A 19,829-nucleotide genomic window follows, 5' to 3' on the forward strand; every position below is an offset into this window, starting at 1 on the left:
CCTGTTTGGGGAGGTTGGCTTTTATGTCAGCTCTTGGCCAGTGGTCACTTCCAGGCCTGGTGTCTCCGGCCCTGTAGACTGTGCTGGCCTGGAGAGTGCTGGAGCAGGTGGAGGCCAGGGAATGGTTCCATACAGTTATCTCCCCTGCCCTGGTTACAGACGGCTTCAAGAACCAGAGAAGAGCACAGGGTATGGAGCAGGTGGGCTGAACCAGGGCCACAGGGAGCGCTCCATGACCCCCAAGGTGGGGGTGGGGGGGTGTGTCACCTTAGGGAACTCAGTGAGTCCAAAGAACAGTTTGAAGTGTTGGGAACAGAGAAGAGGAATTTGATGTAAGCCAGGGATGATCCCTGAGGTAGAGGCCTGTCTCTGATGCCATGAGCTCTAAGAGGGTCCTGGAGGATTGGTACATCCTAGAACATTCCAGTTAGCCCCTCCTTAGGGGAAACTGGCATAGGATTGATGCAGAGAGCATTTTTGATGATAGGACCAAAATTCAAGTCTCCTTGGTAGCATTCTAGGATCGACTAGATTCTAGGATCTGGTAGATTCTAGTGGGTAGAGGCCAGGAATGTTATAAAACATCCTACAGTGCACAGGATGGCCCCACAAGAGAGAATGATGCGGCCCAAAATGTCAGTGCTGAGCCTGAGAAACTCATCTAAGGCCTGGTCCAATAAAGTAATGTGACTGTTCACTCGTGACAACTTCAGATGGTAAATGGACTTAGGATAGTATTATTTTATTTAAAAGAAAAATATGGAGCTGGTTTTTCAGCAGGGTTCCTTTCCCCTATGCACTGGACTACCCTTGGTAGGTGTGAGCTGCATGCTTTTGTGGGGATTTGGCACTGAAGTCTAGGTGCTTTTGTTTTCTCCAGCAGCCTTGTCTTAGAGTGTGACTGCAAAGAAAAAGACTTGTTTTGCAAAAGAAAAGCAGCTCGGTGACTCCCTCCACATCGCCACAGCTGAGTCAGAGTCGTTTGCCAGTGGAAGGAGTTCCTGCTAAGGGGAGGTGCAGGAGGTGAACTGACACCTGAGTGGTGCCCTTGCCTGTTGGGTTCTCCACTGGAGGACAGTGGGCAGAGCAAAGATTCCCTTACTTGTACCTGGTAGCCCACATGCAATGGGGAAAAGGGAGAGTTTGTCTTTATTGCCTTGCTTGGTCATAGGCAAAACTGTTTGGAAATGAGACATTTCACTGTGCCAGTGTTTTCATTTTCTCTTCCATGTGGCATCCCGGTCACTGCCACTCTCCCCAGAACCTAGGCTGCTGTTCTTGTGCCCGATCAGAGGACTAAGTAGAATCCTCTATCTGCACTTGGTTAGATGATCAGTCCATCCCAGTTTCATTAGCAAATGGGTAATTCAGCAACTCATGATTGCTTCTTTCATTTTGATACAGAAATAAATCTTTATGCTCCTGACAGTTTTCTGATTCTGTTATTACTAATGTCCTTGGGTGGACTTTGAGTATTTTCAAGGAAGCCATTTGAGTTTTTAAAAGAAGCCACGTGGGAAACGCTGTGGTGGCCTCTTTGGAATGTTTCAAGAACGAACTGTAATTCCTGAGCACCAGGAAGTCTTTTTACTAGATATTTAATGTGTAAAACATCCCAACAGATGAGTCCTGTGACAGCACAGCACCAAGCTTGGGACTCAGGAGCCAGTTCTCGTTGACACAAAGGCTTCTAAGCTAACACGGGAGCATATTGGCATTTGCTGTGTGGCTGAGGGGTTTGAGGTCCTAGTAGGGAGTAGAAAGTTTCCTAGTAGATTCACCTACTTTTCCAGTGATATCACTCGATCTTAGCATCTGCTAGTAATGCTGTAGCTTACATGGACAAACAATGACGGGTCCCAGGGCTGCAGGAAGTCCGCAGTACGTGTTTCTGAACGTGGTTTTCTCTCAGTTCACCCAGTGACCCTTCACTGAGCTCAAGACCCTTCACCGAGCTCCACCTTCGGCTCTCAGGAGGGTCTGGAGACTGGGGAGCAGTTCGGGGGTGAAGGTGAGACTTCTTGAATTGCCTCTTCCTTCCTTCTGAAAATGACAAATTGCAGAATACACAGACACATGCACATGAAATTTTAATAAAGATAAAAAGCCTAAAATATACTCTAACTCTTCAAAACACATTTTTATAAAAGATGAAAGGAAGGAGGCCCTCTGTGGCTGGAATGCTGGCTCTGCAGTCAGGGCAGTGCGGCAGGGCGCCGGCTTTCCCGCTGGGTCAGCCATCGTGAGGCTCAACACGAGAGGAGGTGCGATCGGCTGCTCTGGTTGAAACATTGGCAGGGGAAGACAGCTGCTCTGCAGCACGGTGGGAAGCGGGTGTGCTGAGGTGCCGCACTGTCCTGCTTCTGAAGATGGGGATGTCTAAGATCGTGTTTACTACCCGATAGCCTAAAACGGTATTACTCGAGTCATGGACTAAAAGGAACCTTAAACATTGTCCAGCCCAGCCCAGGTGTCTGTCTCTGTTGCACTGAGACTTGTAAGGCGTCCTTGCTGCTTCGCGGCAGTGTGCCTTAGCTTTCCAAGTAGGGGTCTGGATAGCTTTTTCCATGAAAATTCAGGGGTCTTTGATGCCCTTGTGACTTGTCATTCAGGGATGGCTTCCACTGTTGAAGGCTGAAGCCTGGGTGGTCTCATGGAACAGGGTTCACCAAATACGGCCCGTGGGCCACTCTGGCCCCCACCTGTTATTGTAAATAAGTTTTTATTGGAACATTGCCACAGCCGTTCAATTCCACGCCTGTGGCTGTGTCTGCGCTGTAGCCGCAGGGACCTCTGGTCTGCAGAGCTGAAAATACTTACTGTCTGATCCTTTACAGAGAAACGCTGCCAGCCCTGCTGTTGTCTGAGAGTCTGAACTCCACCTTCGTGTTACCATTTCCTCTTCTGAATTGTCCTAGTCCGTAGGATGGCTTGTCGACCTGCACGAGCATCATAAACACGCTGAAGGACCAGAGCAGGGGCGGCTGTGTCTGCAACCCGGCTTTCCTCCCAGCATCACCTGGTCTCTGCCCTTAGGCCGCTGCCCCCCATCTCTGTTTTGGAAGTGGTCCATCACGGTTCCTTCTCAATTTATTAGGCCTCGAAGGCAGAATTCTTTCTCTGGCTTTGGAGTGTAAGAACAGGTTTCCGAATACTGCAGAAGCAAGGCTGACAGCCTCACTGATCCCGGGGAATGGCCAGCTGTCATCCCATCCGCAGAGGCACAGACCACACCTTCGGGAACAGCAGCCTGGGTGAGGGCACAGGCTGCTTAATGCATCGCAGGACTCATAGGTGATTGGTCCCAGAGGGGACTCTCAGGGCGGGCTGGTGTGTGCACAGGCCTGGCCATCTGTCTTCTAGAGGCGTGAGGAGAGAGGTCCCAGAGGGGACCGACTCCAGCGAGGACCTTTTCTCTCAGGGTGTCCTTTTTCATCCAGTTTTTAGACCTCATCTTCCTGGGTTTTAGAAACTCGTGAGGTTGGTGGAGTGTAACAAGAACGTCTTATATCCTTTGAAGAGAAAACAAAGTGAAGCATGAGGAGAATGATAGGCATTCCCACTCCTTTAAATGGGCTGCATCCTGTTTCTCTCAGTGGCCCTCAGGGCCTCTGTCATCCAGAGGCCCCTGCGTTCTTAGAGCACCAGGATTCTACCATATGGCAGTGCACACGGGGAGGGGCAGCCTCCACTGACTACATCCCCATCTTTAGGAACAGGTGGGCTCAGCATTACAACTTTTAAATGGGAAATCAACAGGCTGTTCCTCTACCCTGCCCTCCTCCTCCCAGTAATGACTCGGTCTTTTCTCCAAGGGCACGGCTGCGTCAAGTTGCTCTGGGTTGAAGTGAATTCTCATGTTGTTCTTGGACAGGTGTCTGGGTGTGTGTGTTTCTGTTTCCTGCTTTTTTGTGTGTTTTCTCCATTATTTCAAGAACAGGTGTTCTATAAGCCAGTATTTGATAATTAGTTGGGGGTTTCTGATTTGTTTTTATGGGAGTAGATGTGCTAGGCAAGCTTTTAAAAAGATACATTAATATTTCAGGTGACTTACCACCATATAAATATCTCAAACCCAAATTATGTTTGTGGATTCTTAATTCTAGTACAGTTAGGCACCGTATGATGAAGGACTGCACGCATGACAGTGGTCCCATGAGATTACAGTGGAGCTGAGGTCATAGCCATGGTACAAAATTGTTTTTCTTTTTTTTTTTTTTGAGACAGAGGGTCTTGCTCAGTTGCCCAGGCTGTAGTGTAGTGGCACAATCTCAGCCCACTGCAACTTCTGCCTTCGGGGTTCAAGTGATTTTCCTGCCTCAGCCTCTTGAGTAGCTGGGATTACAGGTGCCTACCACCATGCCTAATTTTTGTATTTTTAGTAGAGACGGGGTTTCATCATGTTGGCCAGGCTGGTCTCAAACTCCTGATCTCAAGTGATCCACTGACCTCGGCCTCCCAAAGTGCTAGAAGAATTCTTTGTGTGTTTGTGGTGATGCTGGTGTATACAAACCTATTGCACTGCCCTGTGTATAGAAGTCTAGCACATACAGTTATGTACAGTACATAATACTTGATCATAATTTGTGATGTTACTGGTTTATGTATTTACTATACTCTTCATCATGATTTTAGAGTGTACTCCTACCTATAAAAAAAAGTTGGCCGGGCGCGGTGGCTCAAGCCTGTAATCCCAGCACTTTGGGAGGCCGAGGCGGGCAGATCACGAGGTCAGGAGATCGAGACCATCCTGGCTAACACGGTGAAACCCCCGTCTCTACTAAAAATACAAAAAATCAGCTGGGCGTGGTGGTGGGCGCCTGTAGTCCCACCTACTCAGGAGGCTGAGCCAGGAGAATGGCGTGAACCTGGGAGATGGAGCTTGCAGTGAGCCGAGATAGCGCCACTATACTCCAGCCTGGGTGACAGAGCGAGACTCCGTCTCAAAAAAAAAAAAAAGTTAACTGTAAAATGGCCTCAGGCAGGTCCTTCAGGAGGTATCCAGAAGAAGGAATCATTGTCACAGGAGGTGACAGCTCCATGTGTGTTACTGGGACATGATGTGGAAGTGAAGGAAGGTGACATGGATGATCTTGACCCTGTGTAGGCCTACGCCAATGTGTGTGTTTGTGTCTTAGTTTTTAACAAAAGTTAAAAAGTAAAAAACAAAATTTTTAAGAACAGAAAAAGCACTTAGAATAAGGATAGAAAACAGTTTTGAACATCTGTACAGTGTGGTTGTATTTTAAGCTGTTATTACAAAGAGTTAAAAAGTAAAAATTAAAAATGTATAAAGTAAAAAAGTTACAGTACGCTAAGGTTAATTTCTTATTGAAGAACTAATTTATTATTGCACAACTGCCAGTCCTGCACATTCCAATGATGGTAAGTGCCCGGCACAGGTGTACCATTTTTTATCTTTTATACCATATTTTTACTGTAGGTTTTCTGTGTTTAGATACACACACACTTGGCACTGTGTTACAACTGCCTACAGTATTCAGTAACACGCTGTGGTGTGTAACCCGGAAGCACAGGCTCTGCCATACAGCCTAGGTGCGCGGTACGCGGCGCCATCTAGGTTTGTTCTAAGTACGCGCTATGATGTTCACCCAGATGACCTCACCTCACAAAGCAGTTCTCAGAACGCATCTCCATTGTTAGGTGATGCTCGGCTGTAGTAAATTGCTTACAAGCCTGGAGTGTTTAGTGTGTGTGTCTTTGGAGGGTGAGGTGGGAGCAGGAAGTGATTCCTTTGAGTCAACAGGAAGTGAACGCTGCCAGCTGCTCTCTTATGGAGAGCCTTTCCACATCCGAAGAGGCAGATGCATGCCCTCTGTCATGGCCAACTCAGAGCTCAAGTTCCAGCCATCTGTGGAGCTCCGGCCCAGGCCTTCCCCCAGGTGGTGTGGACATTCTTCCTTTGGAGTGTGTGAGCCTTTACCTGAAAAGCTCTTTTGCTTCTGTTCGTTTTTAAAGGTTTCCGAATCACATTTCTCCTTTATTTTTTTAGGCATATAACAAAACATAGACCTGTTTTGAAGTGGCTTGTTACCCAAGGGTGCCTCACTCTCATCTGTACCACAGGAAGAGGAACTGTGAAGGCTCATTTAAGGGGCGTGAGTAGCAAAGCTGTCCTAGGCCAAACAGAAATTGATCTTTCATGCACAGTGACATGTTGATAAGAAACTGTAGTCAGTATGAAACTGATAACAGGTTGTAGATGGTTTTCTGTGGTCTATCCCAGTCTTCTGCAAACCATTGTGAAGAATACCAGTGTTGTTGAAGATGCAGCAGCAGGAGGCAGGGGCAGGATGGGGGTTTGGTTGCCAAAAGAGTTTGGGAAATGCTAGCTTAATCAAAAAAGGTTAGAAAGTTTCTTTCATTTCAGGATTTATGAATGCCTATGAGTCTAGTGTCAGCGATGAGTTTCCTAGTGACAGACAGTCTTTGAGACTTTCTAAATATTAAGTGATCAAGGCCCCTGCCCCATTTTTAGTTCTGACAGAATGCCATTCACAAGCTCTGGGAGGCACTGTCTTAGCTCTGTCCTGGAACCCCCGGAATTTCTCAGCAGCCCAGGCCCTCCCACTGCCCGTGGCCCCTCCTCCCAGGTGCCAGGTGGTCTTCCAGCCTCTCCAAGTGCCCACCCTCCTGCCTCTTCCTCCCACTGCAGCTGATCGAGGGGTTTCTTGGCCACGTTTCTCTTGAGAAAGAGTGGGATTTGCCCCTATTAACAGAGAGCCTCATTTCCACCTGAAGATGTATTTGTCAGTGGCCAGAGCAGGTTCGTGTCTTTTTCCCCTTGGGAAATTCTGAAACCTTCCTGCCCAGGAGTCTGTAACACAGCAGCACAGGACCGAGCTTCCTTTAGCAGTGCTTAGTAAGTAGACAGCGGCACTCGGAGAGCCCCAGGGCTGGGCAGTCGCCCCCCACTTCCCAGCAGCTCTGTGGTAGTGGTGCGGGAGCAGCAGGGACGTACCTTAAGATTTCTCCAGTGTCTGACTCTTACTTTGTTTCCTGAAATAGAGAAAAGTTGTTTAATGAAAAAAAGACTGTGTACTTTGAATCCTACAGCTACCTCAGTCCAGGATGCCTGCTGAAATCCTGTCTTTAGCTCACATACATTCCAGGGTGGGGGATACCATTAGTCCAGACACGGCTGTGGAGATTAGCATTTTAGTTTGTGTGCGCCCGCCTGGCTTGAGGCAGTAGTTTGGGAGTGACAAGGCTAGAAACGTGGCTGGATGTGAGTCAGAGAGAGAGAGAGAGGGACAGACGTGGGAGAAAGCAAGCAAAAGCTACCCCAGGGAAGAGCCGGGAGACAGGCGCAGGCTGAGCAGCACAGCTGGTGAGCTGCAGGCTGCGGCCTCGCCCTGACACTTGGTAATGCCAAACAAATACGTGTGGCTACTCATTGGTCTATGAGGACGATGACAGGTTTCGACTCTGTGGTTTCTAAAGCATATAATATTCTCAGGTACTTCTTTCAGTAAATCCCAAACAGGAGTAATTCTTTTTTTTTTTTTTTTTTTTTTTTTTTTTTTTTTTTTTTTTTTTTGAGATGGAGTCTCCCTCTGTCGCCCAGACTGGAGTGCAGTGGCGCGATCTCGGCTCACTGCAAGCTCCGCCTCCCGGGTTCACGCCATTCTCCTGCCTCAGCCTCCGGAGTAGCTGGGACTACAGGCGCCTGCCACCACGCCCGGCTAATTTCTTTTTGTATTTTTAGTAGAGACGGGGTTTCACTGTGTTAGCCAGGATGGTCTCGATCTCCTGACCTCGTGATCCGCCCGCCTCGGCCTCCCAAAGTGCTGGGATTACAGGCTTGAGCCACCGCGCCCGGCCACCGCGCCCGGCCAGGAGTAATTCTTGTAACTACCTTGAACCCTTTGGGGAAAGAACCTGGGTGTGAGTGAATAAAAAGTAAACAGCGACACACTCTGTTGGCCATTAAATACTCAGGGCTGTCAGTTACACCCTGTGCTTCCCAATTGTAGCAACGTGTTCTGTGTGAATACGCATAACCAGAGTGACTCCCAGCACCCACCGTGTGACCTCCCCCCAGCACCCGGCATGCCCAGCTGGGCCCCTCTGTGTACGCTCACATGCACGTATATGGACATACAGTTTCGTAGCAGAACGTGGGTGGCCAGGGGCTGCCTATCCGGGTGAGTAGACTGCCTGGCTCCGCCCGCAGGCCTGCAGCATCCCATAGCACCGCCGCCCTTGCCCCATCACCCTGTGGGCTCCATGCAGGACACAGCATCTTGCCCCATCACCCTGTGGGCTCCATGCAGGACACGGCATGGGCCTGCTCCCCGGAGGCACCTGTTCGGGGTCTTCTTGAGGCTTGTGCTTTCACAGCTCTCTTTGAAGCAGATGTCCTGGTGAACTCTGTAGACTCTTTTATACCTGTTGTTGCAAGAAAGCTTTGTAAAACCAGACAGTGAAGCAAAATGTTGCCAACTGCTTAACCTAGGCTATGTGAACCCACAGGTAACCCTGAAGGTGTCTGAGGGAAAAGCTGCTATTTTCTGAATGAAACGTTACCTCCTATTGATGTATTAAGATGTTTAACATAAATGTCATGTGATTTGTAACAAATTTATTGAGGTACAATAATATACATAAAATAAACCCATTTGAATGTGCATTCTGATGAGCGCTGACAAAGTATATGGTACTAAAAATAAACCGTGAAATTTCAAAGACATGTCAGTGCTAGAGGCAGGCCACTTCGCCTGAGGCCTGGGGAAGGTATGACCTCACTTCTCTGTTTTTCTGGGTATTTCACAGAGAAGTTTGAGAAGTGTTGGGGATTGGGGATTCAGGATTCCGATGTAGGCATTATAGAACGGGAGACCTGATTTCATCTCCTGCCTCTTCCATTTATTCATCAGGCTACTTCAAGCAAGTCTCTTGAAGTGTTAAGTCTCAGTTGCAGGTAAAATGGGACCTACTCATGCCATCTCTCTTACAAGTTTGTAGATAATAATGGATGGGAAGGTGTTTTGTCTTTTGTTAAAGTTCTCAAATGTCAGAGCTGTTTAAAAGGGAGATCCAAGGAGTTCAGCAGGCAAAGCTCCAACTCATATGCTAAGTCTCGTAGAACCTTTAGGATCTAAAACCTGTGGTAAGACTTCCCTTTCTGGACATGAAAGAGTAACAGAATCTGGAATTAACCTCCCAGTGTGAACCACCAGAGAACTGGACAAAATATAGTAAAAAGTAATCCAAAATCAGGCAGGAAAAAGGGAAAAAGTAACAGAAAGCAGATGGGAAAAATAGAAAACAAACAGCAATATGGAAGTTTAAATCCAGCCACGCTGGTCATGATGTGGAAGGTGATGTAAATTGTCTAAATACTCCAATAAAAACCAGACTGTCAGACTAGATATCAAGCAAGACCCACCTCTATGTTAAATACAAGGAAGTCACTTGAAATATGCAGATAGGTTGAAAGGGAAAGGACAGAATGCTTTCAGGACGGGAAGGGTCTTCTTGTTGGATACTTGGTGGTCACCAGCAGGCACTGGTGTAACTAAGCACAGCGGGAAGATGGTAGATACTGTGGGTTCGGACGGCCACTGCACAGAATCCAAATTCAGCGGACTGTCAATACGGCTTCCCAAATCTCAACACAGATTAGCATCTCATATGTGTTCCTGCTACATGTTACACCTGGCTTCACGTCCAAGCTCCAACGAAGCTTCTACCCTTGCCTGTTTACATCCCATTCTCCGCAGAACATCCAAAGTAGTGTAATCGAACATGTCACTCCTCTGCTCAGAACCCTTTGGTAGCTCCCCATTTCATGACGGACAAACACCAGAGTCCTTCTGTGGGTCTCCATGGCCCTGGAGGTTCCCTGTCCCTCACCTCTCACCACTCTCCACTTCTCCCCCAACATGCCAGGGACACTCCTGACTCGGGGCCTTGGTAACTGGTCCTCTGGCTGTCTGGAACGTCCTTCCCTCAGATGTCCTTCCTCCATGTCTGTTCAGCATCACCCTCTCCAGGAGGCTTACCCTCTCATCTCCAAGAGGGTGAGCACCCTCTTGCTGCACCAGCCCCTGCCCGTCCCCAGCAGGCTCTCCTAGTCTCATCCTGTCATCTCATCCTGTTTCCCTTTGCACTCACCACCTGCCACACCACACACTCACTGCATTGTCTGTCCCCTCATCTGCAATGAACGGGTCCTGAAGGCAGGGCTTTGGTCTGCTCTGTTCCTGATGTGTGCTGAGTATCTAGAACCGTGCCCAGCTCACAGCAGGTGTTCAGTAAGTTATCTGTTGACTAAATTGATTGCGTAACCCACAGACTCAGAGTGTTAGCAAGAAAGGTTCTAAGAGATGGGCTGGGCAGCTCTCCCTCCACAGCCTGTCTCGGAGATGGGGGCCTGAGGCCACATCATGAGTTAATGGCAGAACTGAGGCCGGCATTCTCATGAGCTGTTTGTTTTTCCAGGGGGCTCTGAGGAAGAGAAGAGAGGAAGGTCACTTCAGTTGGCCCTGCCATTCAGTGGGCACTGGGCCGATGTGTGGGAAGGAAGGTCTGGGGGCCAGGGGCCTGGGGGCTGGGGGTCTGGGTGGGTGATGTGTGGGGAGGAAGGTCTGGGGGCCTGGGGGCCGGGGGTCTAGGTGGGTGATGTGTGGGGAGGAAGGTCTGGGGGCCAGGGGCCTGGGGCCTGGGTGGGTGATGTGTGGGAAGGAAGGCCTGGGGGCTTGGGGGACTAGGGGCAGGGGGCCTGGGTGGGTGATGTGTGAGAAGGAAGGCCTGGGGGCCTGGGGGCCTGGGGCCTGGGTGGGTGATGTGCGGGGAAGAAGGCCTGGGGGCCTGGGGGACTGGGGGACTAGGGGCCGGGGGCCTGGGTGGGTGATGTGCGGGGAAGAAGGCCTGGGGGACTGGGGGCTGGGGGACTGGGGGCCAGGGGCCTGGGTGGCTGATATGTGGGAAGGCAGGTCTGGGGGACTAGGGGCTGGGGGACTGGGGGCCGGGGGCCTGGGTGGGTGATGTGCGGGGAAGAAGGCCTGGGGGACTGGGGGCTGGGGGACTGGGGGCCAGGGGCCTGGGTGGCTGATATGTGGGAAGGCAGGTCTGGGGGACTGGGGGCTGGGGGACTGGGGGCTGGGGGTCTGGGTGGGTGATGTGTGGGGAGGAAAGTCTGGGGGACTGGGGGCTGGGGGTCTAGGTGGGTGATGTGTGGGGAGGAAGGTCTGGGGGCCAGGGGCCTGGGGCCTGGGTGGGTGATGTGTGGGAAGGAAGGCCTGGGGGCTTGGGGGACTAGGGGCAGGGGGCCTGGGTGGGTGATGTGTGAGAAGGAAGGCCTGGGGGCCTGGGGGCCTGGGGCCTGGGTGGGTGATGTGCGGGGAAGAAGGCCTGGGGGCTTGGGGGACTGGGGGATTGGGGGCCGGGGGCCTGGGTGGGTGATGTGCGGGGAAGAAGGCCTGGGGGACTGGGGGCTGGGGGACTGGGGGCCAGGGGCCTGGGTGGCTGATATGTGGGAAGGCAGGTCTGGGGGACTGGGGGCTGGGGGACTGGGGGCTGGGGGTCTGGGTGGGTGATGTGTGGGGAGGAAAGTCTGGGGGACTGGGGGCCAGGGGCCTGGGTGGCTGATATGTGGGAAGGCAGGTCTGGGGGACTGGGGCCTTGGGGACTCGGGGCTGGGGGTCTGGGTGGGTGATGTGTGGGGAGGAAAGTCTGGCGGACTGGGGGCCAGGGGCCTGGGTTCTTCTCAGCCGCTGCTCCTGAGCTGCATGGACTTGGGGCAGTTATTCAGTTTTTCTGCCTCAGCTGCCTAATTTGTGACATGGAGGGAATCGGTGATCAAAGCAAGTCCCTTCTGTGACTGCAGCTGTCGTCCCCCCTCAGGGGTAGGTGGGTGGCTTTGAGAAAGCACTTTGAGGAGTCAAGAACACACTCTACAGGCCGGGCGCGGTGGCTCACGCCTGTGATCCCAGCACTTTGAGAGGTTGAGGGGCAGAAACTCATGCAATTCAAAGCAAACCAATAATGAAGATGATGATAATAGTAGCAATAACCTGGCCGGGCACAGTGGCTCCCGCCTGTAATCCCAGCACTTTGGGAGGCCGAGGGGGGCGGATCATGAGGTCAGGAGATCGAGACCATCCTGGCTAACACAGTGAAACCCCGTCTCTACTAAAAATAAAAAAATTAGCCGGGCGAGGTGGCGGGCGCCTGTAGTCCCAGCTACTGGGGAGGCTGAGGCAGGAGAATGGCATAAACCCGGGAGGCGGAGCTTGCAGTGAGCTGAGATCACACCACTGCACTCCAGCCTGGGCAACAGAGCGAGACTCTGTCTCAAAAAAACAAACAAACAAACAAAAAACAAAAAAAAACACACTACAAATGTGGTAAGGCGGAGGACAGAAACCAACTTACACATGGAAATCAACTTACACGTGGTGACAGACGCCTCCCTCCCAGACTGGAAAGGACTTTGTCTCGGAGAACAGCCTTGTGCAGGGGCGGGACACCTTTATACAGGCTACAACAAAGAAGGGCAGTGGCTCGCCAGGGGCTCCTGACATGCTCCTCCTGCCCCTCCGAGAGGCCCTGCCCGAAGAGAAGGCCTGGGGGTCTGTAGCGAAACCCCTTAGGCTTCCTCTAAGGCCGGGGAAGAGGGCTCAGGGGTCTGCAGCTGGCTTCCTCTAAGGCTGGGGCAGGTCAGTATTGTGGAGGTGGGAGTCCCTTCTCCGGACACCTGCTCTGGCTGGGTCAGGGAGCCCTCCGCAGCTGAGCCTCGCATGCTGTGGGTGTTCTGACCCCTGTGACGGGCAGCACCTCCCATCCTGGTGCTTGGGGCAGCAACGCAGCCCCCGGGGACTCGGGTCAGCCCCGTGCACCAGGCTCCCCGTCTGGCACCTCATGGTTGGAGGCTCCCGTGGCAAACCCAGCTGTGGCCCAGCAGTGCTAGGCCGAGGCACAGGCTTTGTGGTAAGGGGCGCCCTGAGGCCAAGCCCTGACTTACCGAGCTCGCAGCGTCTGCCTTTGAACCCTGGCCCGCAGTCACAGCTGTGAGCGTCCGCGCCCGGCACACAGGTGCCTCCATTCTGACAGAAGTTTTCTGAACAGTTCCCAGGGACGTCTGGAAACAGAGGTCACGAGAGGTTAGTCACTGGGAGCGCAGGTCAGGCCTGCCTCATGGACATGTTGCTGTCCCTTCCTCGATGACCTGACTTGATGCAGGGTGGCTGTGCACTCCTCCGTGGCGTGCTGCGATGGCCTCCCAAACGCCTCTGGGCCCTAGAGCGCGGTCCCAGCCCAGGTGTTGAGAGAGAGCAGAGGTGAGGAGACAGACCGCAGCGTGCCTGGCCCTGACCTTAGTACTGGAAGGAAGGAAGATGAACAAAGAGGAGGAGAAGGAGGAGGAAGAGAGGGAGGGAGGAGCGGGGCCTTCAGTGCTGAGCCTCCACTGGCCTGTGGCCCCTCCCCAACCCCGACCCTTGCTGGCTTTGCCCCTGAACAGGGTTTCTGCTGCTTGGATCCTGAGGCCCCTCCTGGGGCTCTAATGCAACCCTCTGTGCAGAGATGCCGCCCGTCCCCAGCAGTGGCCTCGCCACGCTGGCCACAGGAGCTGGGCAGCAGCCTTGCCACACTGGCCACAGGAGCTGGGCAGTCCGGCCTCGCCACGCTGGCCACAGGAGCTGGGCAGTCCGGCCTCGCCACACTGGCCACAGGAGCTGGGCAGTGGCCTCGCCACACTGGCCACAGGAGCTGGGCAGTCCAGCCTCGCCACACTGGCCACAGGAGCTGGGCAGCAGCCTCGCCACACTGGCCACAGGAGCTGGGCAGTCCGGCCTCGCCACGCTGGCCACAGGAGCTGGGCAGTCCGGCCTCGCCACGCTGGCCACAGGAGCTGGGCAGTCCGGCCTCGCCACGCTGGCCACAGGAGCTGGGCAGTCCGGCCTCGCCATGCTGGCCACAGGGGCAGTGGGCAGCTGGCCACAGGAGCTGGGCAGTCCAGCCTCGCCACACTGGCCGCAGGAGCTGGGCAGTCCGGCCTCGCCACACTGGCCACAGGAGCTGGGCAGTCCGGCCTCGCCACGCTGGCCACAGGAGCTGGGCAGTCCGGCCTCGCCACGCTGGCCACAGGAGCTGGGCAGTCCGGCCTCGCCACGCTGGCCACAAGAGCTGGGCAGTGGCCTCGCCACGCTGGCCACAGGAGCTGGGCAGTCCAGCCTCGCCACACTGGCCACAGGAGCTGGGCAGTCCGGCCTCGCCACGCTGGCCACAGGAGCTGGGCAGTCCGGCCTCGCCACGCTGGCCACAGGAGCTGGGCAGTCCGGCCTCGCCACGCTGGCCACAGGAGCTGGGCAGTCCGGCCTCGCCACGCTGGCCACAGGAGCTGGGCAGTCTGCAGTGACGCAGGAGGGGGTCAGCCTGGCCTTTCTCCCTTAGTGTTCACTCTGTCCTTATTTTTCTCCTTACGATTATTATTTTTCAGCTTTGTCAAGATTCCTGTTTTAATTTTTAACTTAACGTTGAAAAACACGAAAGAGTAAGAATTGTGCCCACCCCACCATGTCTAACAGTGAGGCCCGGCCTCCCCCGCCCATCCAATCCAGCACCCCCACCCTGTCCGACGCTCCTCTTCTACTCTTCACAGGCCTCCCTGTGTGCTTGTCCCACACATGCGGCCGCCCCAGGCCTTGCTGCCCCTGCCGGTTCCGAGCCCTGGGTTTCTCCCGCTGGCTGCTCCTCCTTCCTTGCTGGGTTCACTTTGGGTTTTCTTTCTCTGCCCCTGTCCTCTGGGACTTTCCTTGTCTTTTTGCTTTTTTTGGTTTGTTTGTTTTTGTTTTTGAGATGGAGTCTTGCTCTGTCGCCCACGCTGGAGTGCAGTGGCGCGATCTCTGCTCATTGCAACCTCCGCCTCCCGGGTTCGAGTAATTCTCCTGCCTCAGACTCCTGAGTGGCTGAGATTACAGGTGCCCGCCACCATGCCCGGCTAATTTTTGTATTTTTAGTAGAGATGGGGTTTCAGCATGTTGGCCAGGCTGGTCTCAAACTCCTGACCACAGGTAATCCACCCACCCTGGCCTCCCAAAGTGCTGGGATTACTGGCATGAGCCATCACGCCTGGCCATCTTTTTGCCTTTCTTGATATGGTTAAAATGAGTTTTGGGGCTTTAAAAAAATCCCTTTATTATGAAAATGTTCAAACCCACAACATATAAGCATGAAGAGCACCATGCACTCAACTTCAACACTGATCAAAACTGGCCAGTCCTGCTTCATCTATTTTTATCTGTCTGTCGTCCCCTTTCTCACAGGTATCATTTCTCCTGTGAACATGTCAGCAGGATCTAATACTTTACATAACCACAAATTATTATTATTAGAAATTAGCAGTCATTCCTCAGTATCATAAGAAATTCCAGGTCATGTTCGAATTTTCCTGGTCGTCTTAAAAATGTCGTGATTTCAGGTCTAACCTGATGAGGGCTCTTGGGGCCTGCACATTGCCTTGTGTGATGCACCTCAAGTCTCCTTCAACCTACCGCTTTATTCACGGAAAAAACAAGGACGTCTGTCCTGTAGAGTTCCCCGCCTGGATGTGACTGACTGCTCACTTGTTCCCACCCCCGTGTTTCCTGTAAACTCTAATTAGAGAGAGGTGCTTGATAGGGTTTAGGTTCAGATGGTCTTTGCAGGGCTGCTTCTCAGGGATGCATGTGCACCCCCAGCCAGCCCAGGCAGCCTGTGATGTGTCGAAGTCCCGCTGGAGTGATATGAGGACTGGTCACTGGTCCAGTGTTGGCAGTTTGACCAACCCAGAATAAAGTCCCCATTGGCCTTCCACCTGATGGCTCCAGCAAGACATCGAGATCCCTGATCCAAGGGCTGTCCTCCCACAGGCCTGCGTCTGACCCTGTGGCTCCTGCCTTCACCAGCTGGAGAGTGGTCTGTGAAGACAGGCGTTCCCTCACCTACCCCGTGGTCACCTTGGACTGTGGCCCACCCCAGGCACAGCAGTGTGAAGCTCCATCCTACTCCTTTACTTGTGTGCCTGCAGACCGAGTCGGTCCTCAGCAAGCTCTAGAGTTGCTCACTAGGTTGCTTTTTTTTTTTTTGAGCGTCATGTGAACACAGAGATACTGGTATATTTCATGGGCTTCCGGCCATTGCTGTCAGTCATTTTCCTGATGCTCGATTTATTCGGGAGCCCTTGAGGTTGGCTCCCTGCCCTCAGGACACGATCTGCTGTTTTGAAAGCTTGCTTGCTTTTTACACAGCATGTCCTGGGCTTATTCTGTCCACATCCTGCTTCAGTCTTGGAATCACCCATTTCTCCAGATATCACTGGTTTCTTGATGAGAATGAGATCTAGAGTCCACAGCCTGGGCACTCACGCTGTTCCCTATTATGGGATGTCACAGCTTCAGGCCTTTTGATGAACAGAACTAGAAAATTAGATTTCTTTAAAAAATAAACACGTTATGAGTTCATACTAATATTTCCATGTCAAATTAACAGAATCAAAAGACAAACAAGATTTTATTTATTTTGAGATAGAGTCTTGCTCTGTTGCCCAGGCTGGAGTGCAGTGGCACAATGTTGGCTCACTGCAATCTCCGCCTCCTGGGTTCAAGCAATTCGCCCACCTCAGCCTCCCAAGTAGCTGGGATTACAGGCGCCCGCCACCACACCTGGCTAATTTTTTTTTTTTTAATTTTTTTATTTTTTGAGACGGAGTCTCGCTCTGTCGCCCAGGCCGGAGTGCAGTGGCCGGATCTCAGCTCACTGCAAGCTCCGCCTCCCGGGTTCCTGCCATTCTCCTGCCTCAGCCTCCCGAGTAGCTGGGACTACAGGCGCCCGCCACCTCACCCGGCTAGTTTTTTGTATTTTTTAGTAGAGACGGGGTTTCACCGTGTTAGCCAGGATGGTCTCAATCTCCTGACCTGGTGATCCGCCCGTCTTGGCCTCCCAAAGTGCTGGGATTACAGGCTTGAGCCACCGTGCCCGGCCAATTTTTTTATTTTTAGTAGAGACAGGGTTTCACCGTGTTGTCCAGGCTGGTCTCAAACTCCTGACCTCAAGTCATCCGCCCGTCTCGGCCTCCCCAAGTGCCAGATTACAGACGTGAGCCACTGCACCCGGCCAAAACAAACAAGATTTTTAACTTCTTTCATTTTATATTTTTAATTCTTTACACTGAAAATCTTGGTGGCATTAACAATTATTTTCTTTATCCCACCATATACATGTAATCGTTTCAAAATAATAATACAAGTATTACTACTAACATGAAGATCACTGAGTATAGCCTAAAATTTCTTGGCAATGCTTTTTATCCTTAGACTGTATTCCACTAGGGGTGAATAGACTACTCTTATTAAAATCGCTTGCAACGATATTTTTTTCCTGTGTGGTTATACCATCAACATGATAACTAGGTTTACTTATTTCAGTATGTTTTCAATTTTTAGTGTTGCCTTTTCTTTTTAATGTTTTTAAAAACTTTTTTTTGGTTCTAAAGTCAAAACTACAAAACAAGGTTCATTCAGAGAAGCCTAGCCGATCTCCAGTCCCACTATGTGGTTCTTTCCCTCCTTCTTTAGTGAACCATCTTGTTAGTTTCATTTCTTTATAAAAATGAGGACAAAATTTGTATTTCCCTTCTCCATTTTCCTACAAAAGGATAACATACTAAAAACATTATTCTGCACATTACTTTTTTTTTTTTTTTGAGAGTCTTACCCTGTTGCCCAGGCTGGAGTGCAGTGGTGCGATCTCGGCTCACTGCAGCCTCCGCCTCCTGGGTTCAAGCAATTCTCCTGCCTCAGCCTCCTGAGTAGCTGGGATTACAGCTGCCCACCACCTCGTCTGGCTAATTTTTGTATTTTTAGTAGAGACAGGGTTTCCCTATGTTGGCCAGGCTGGTCTAGAACTCCTGACCTCAAGTGATCCACCTGCCTCAGCCACCCAAAGTGCTGGGATTACAGGCGTGAGCCACTGCGCCTGGCCTGCACATAACTTTTTTAAACCAGCTTTATTGAGATATAATTCATGTAACACAAAATTCACCCAAAGTGTACAATTTATTGTTTTTAAGCATATTCACAGATACAGGTATCCATCAGCACAATTTTAGAACATTTTCATGACCTCAGAAAGAAACCGTGTACCCTTTGGCTGTTCCTGCCTTCCCATCCCCTCCACCCTCCCATCCTGAGCAACCACGAATGTACTTTCTGTCACTAGAGATCTCCCTCTTCTGGACTTTCATATGAATGGAATCAGCGCAGAGTCTTTTGTGTCTGGCTTCTTCCACTTAGCATAATGTTTTCAAGATTCATGCATGTTGTGACACACAGCAGCTCTTCCTTCCTTGTTTTACGGTTGAATCATGTTCCACTGAGTGGATATACCACATTTTGCTTATCCTTTCTTTCCTTTTTTTTTTGAGATGGAATCTAGTTCTGTCTCCCAGGCTGGAGTGCAGTGGCATGATCTGGGCTCACTGCAACCTCTGCCTCCCAGTTCAAGCGATTCTCCTGCCTCAGCCTCCCGAGTAGATGGGATTACAGGTGTATGCCACCATGCCCAGCTAATTTTTGTATTTTTAGTAGAGACAAGGTTTCACTGTGTTGGCCAGACTGGTCTCGAACTCCTGACCTGGTGATCTGCCCACCTCGGCCTCCCAAAGTGCTGGGAATACAAGCGTGAGCCACCGCGCCTGGCCATTTATCCTTTCATTAGTTGATTGACACTTTGGTGGTTTCCACTTTCTGGCTTTTGTGCTATGCTGCTATGAACATTTGTATACAAGACCTCGTGTGGACATCGGTTTTCATTTCTCTTGGGTATATACCTAGGAGTGGAATTACTGGGACATATGGTAACTATTGGTTTAATCCTTTAAGGAATTGCCAGACTGTTTGTTTTTTTCTTCCCCAAAAGCATCTGCACACTTCACAGTCCCACCAGCAGTGAGACAGTTCTGATCTCTCCACGTTCTCACCAATGCTTATTATTATCTGACTTTTTAATTCCCGCCATCCTAGTGGTTTTGATTTGCATTTCCCTCCTGTCTAATGATGTCAATGATCTTTTCAGTGTGTTTGCTGGCCATTTGCATATCTTCCTTGCAGAAGTGTCCGTTTAGGTCCTTTGCCCATGTTTGAATTGGGTTGTTTGTCTTTTTATTGTTCAGTTGTCAGAGCTCTTTTAGATACAGGTTTCTTATCAGGTATGATTTGCCCATGTTTACATTGGGTTGTCTTTTTATTGTTCAGTTGTCAGAGCTCTTTATTTTGGATACGGGTCTCTGATCGGGTGTGATTTGAATGTTTCCTTCACTCGCAGGCTGTCATGTCACTTCCTTGATGGCATCCTTTGAGGCACAGAAGTTTTAAGTTTTGATGAAGCGCAGTTTATACACAGATTTTTGTTGTTGCTTATACTGTTATTGTTAAGCCTAAGGACCCCTATGATCCAAGGTCATGAAGATTTACTCCTGTGTTTTCTTCTAAGAGTTTTGGTTTTAGCTCCTAACATTTAGGTTGTTGGTCAATTTGTGTTAATTTGTGTTATGAGGTATATGGTATGAGGGGTCCGGCCTCATTCTTTTGCATGTGGATATCCAGCTGTCCCAGCACTATTTGCTGAGAAGACTATTCTTTCCACATTGAATGGTCTTGGTCCCCTTGTCGAAGTCAGTTGGCCACCGATGTGTGGTTTATTTCCGGACTCTCAATTCTTTTTTTTTTTTTGAGATGGAGTCTCGCTCTGTCACCCAGGCTGGAGTGCAGTGGTGTGATCTCGGCTCACTGCAACCTTCACCTCCGGGGTTCATGCCATTCTCC

General features: G+C 51.0%; 2 protein-coding genes across 4 annotated transcripts in view; both read right to left on the reverse strand.

The window, feature by feature from the left end:
• PPP1R7 (protein phosphatase 1 regulatory subunit 7) overlaps window positions 1–19,829 on the reverse strand; it is a 136,763-nt gene that overhangs the window by 97,241 nt on the left and 19,693 nt on the right. The gene's annotated exons all lie outside the window — the stretch shown is intronic.
• The window catches only part of SNED1 (sushi, nidogen and EGF like domains 1), an 89,800-nt gene continuing 72,048 nt past the window's right edge, over window positions 2,078–19,829 (reverse strand). The window contains exons 28-32 of one of the 3 annotated variants that reach the window (XM_050752022.1): window positions 12,992–13,108; window positions 12,421–12,508; window positions 8,329–8,412; window positions 6,983–7,020; window positions 2,078–3,512 (exon numbers count right to left, since the gene is read on the reverse strand). In XM_050752022.1, coding sequence (XP_050607979.1) covers window positions 6,984–7,020; window positions 8,329–8,412; window positions 12,421–12,508; window positions 12,992–13,108 — 326 coding nt within the window. In that variant the 3' untranslated portion in view covers window positions 2,078–3,512; window position 6,983. Of the gene's footprint in view, window positions 3,513–3,595; window positions 6,354–6,982; window positions 7,021–8,328; window positions 8,413–9,410; window positions 10,474–12,420; window positions 12,509–12,991; window positions 13,109–19,829 lie in introns of those variants that run through there. The other 2 variants (XM_050752023.1, XM_050752024.1) reach the window with 2 other exon arrangements.

Source organism: Macaca thibetana, chromosome 12, assembly GCF_024542745.1.
Source record: "Macaca thibetana thibetana isolate TM-01 chromosome 12, ASM2454274v1, whole genome shotgun sequence".
NCBI lineage: Eukaryota > Metazoa > Chordata > Mammalia > Primates > Cercopithecidae > Macaca > Macaca thibetana.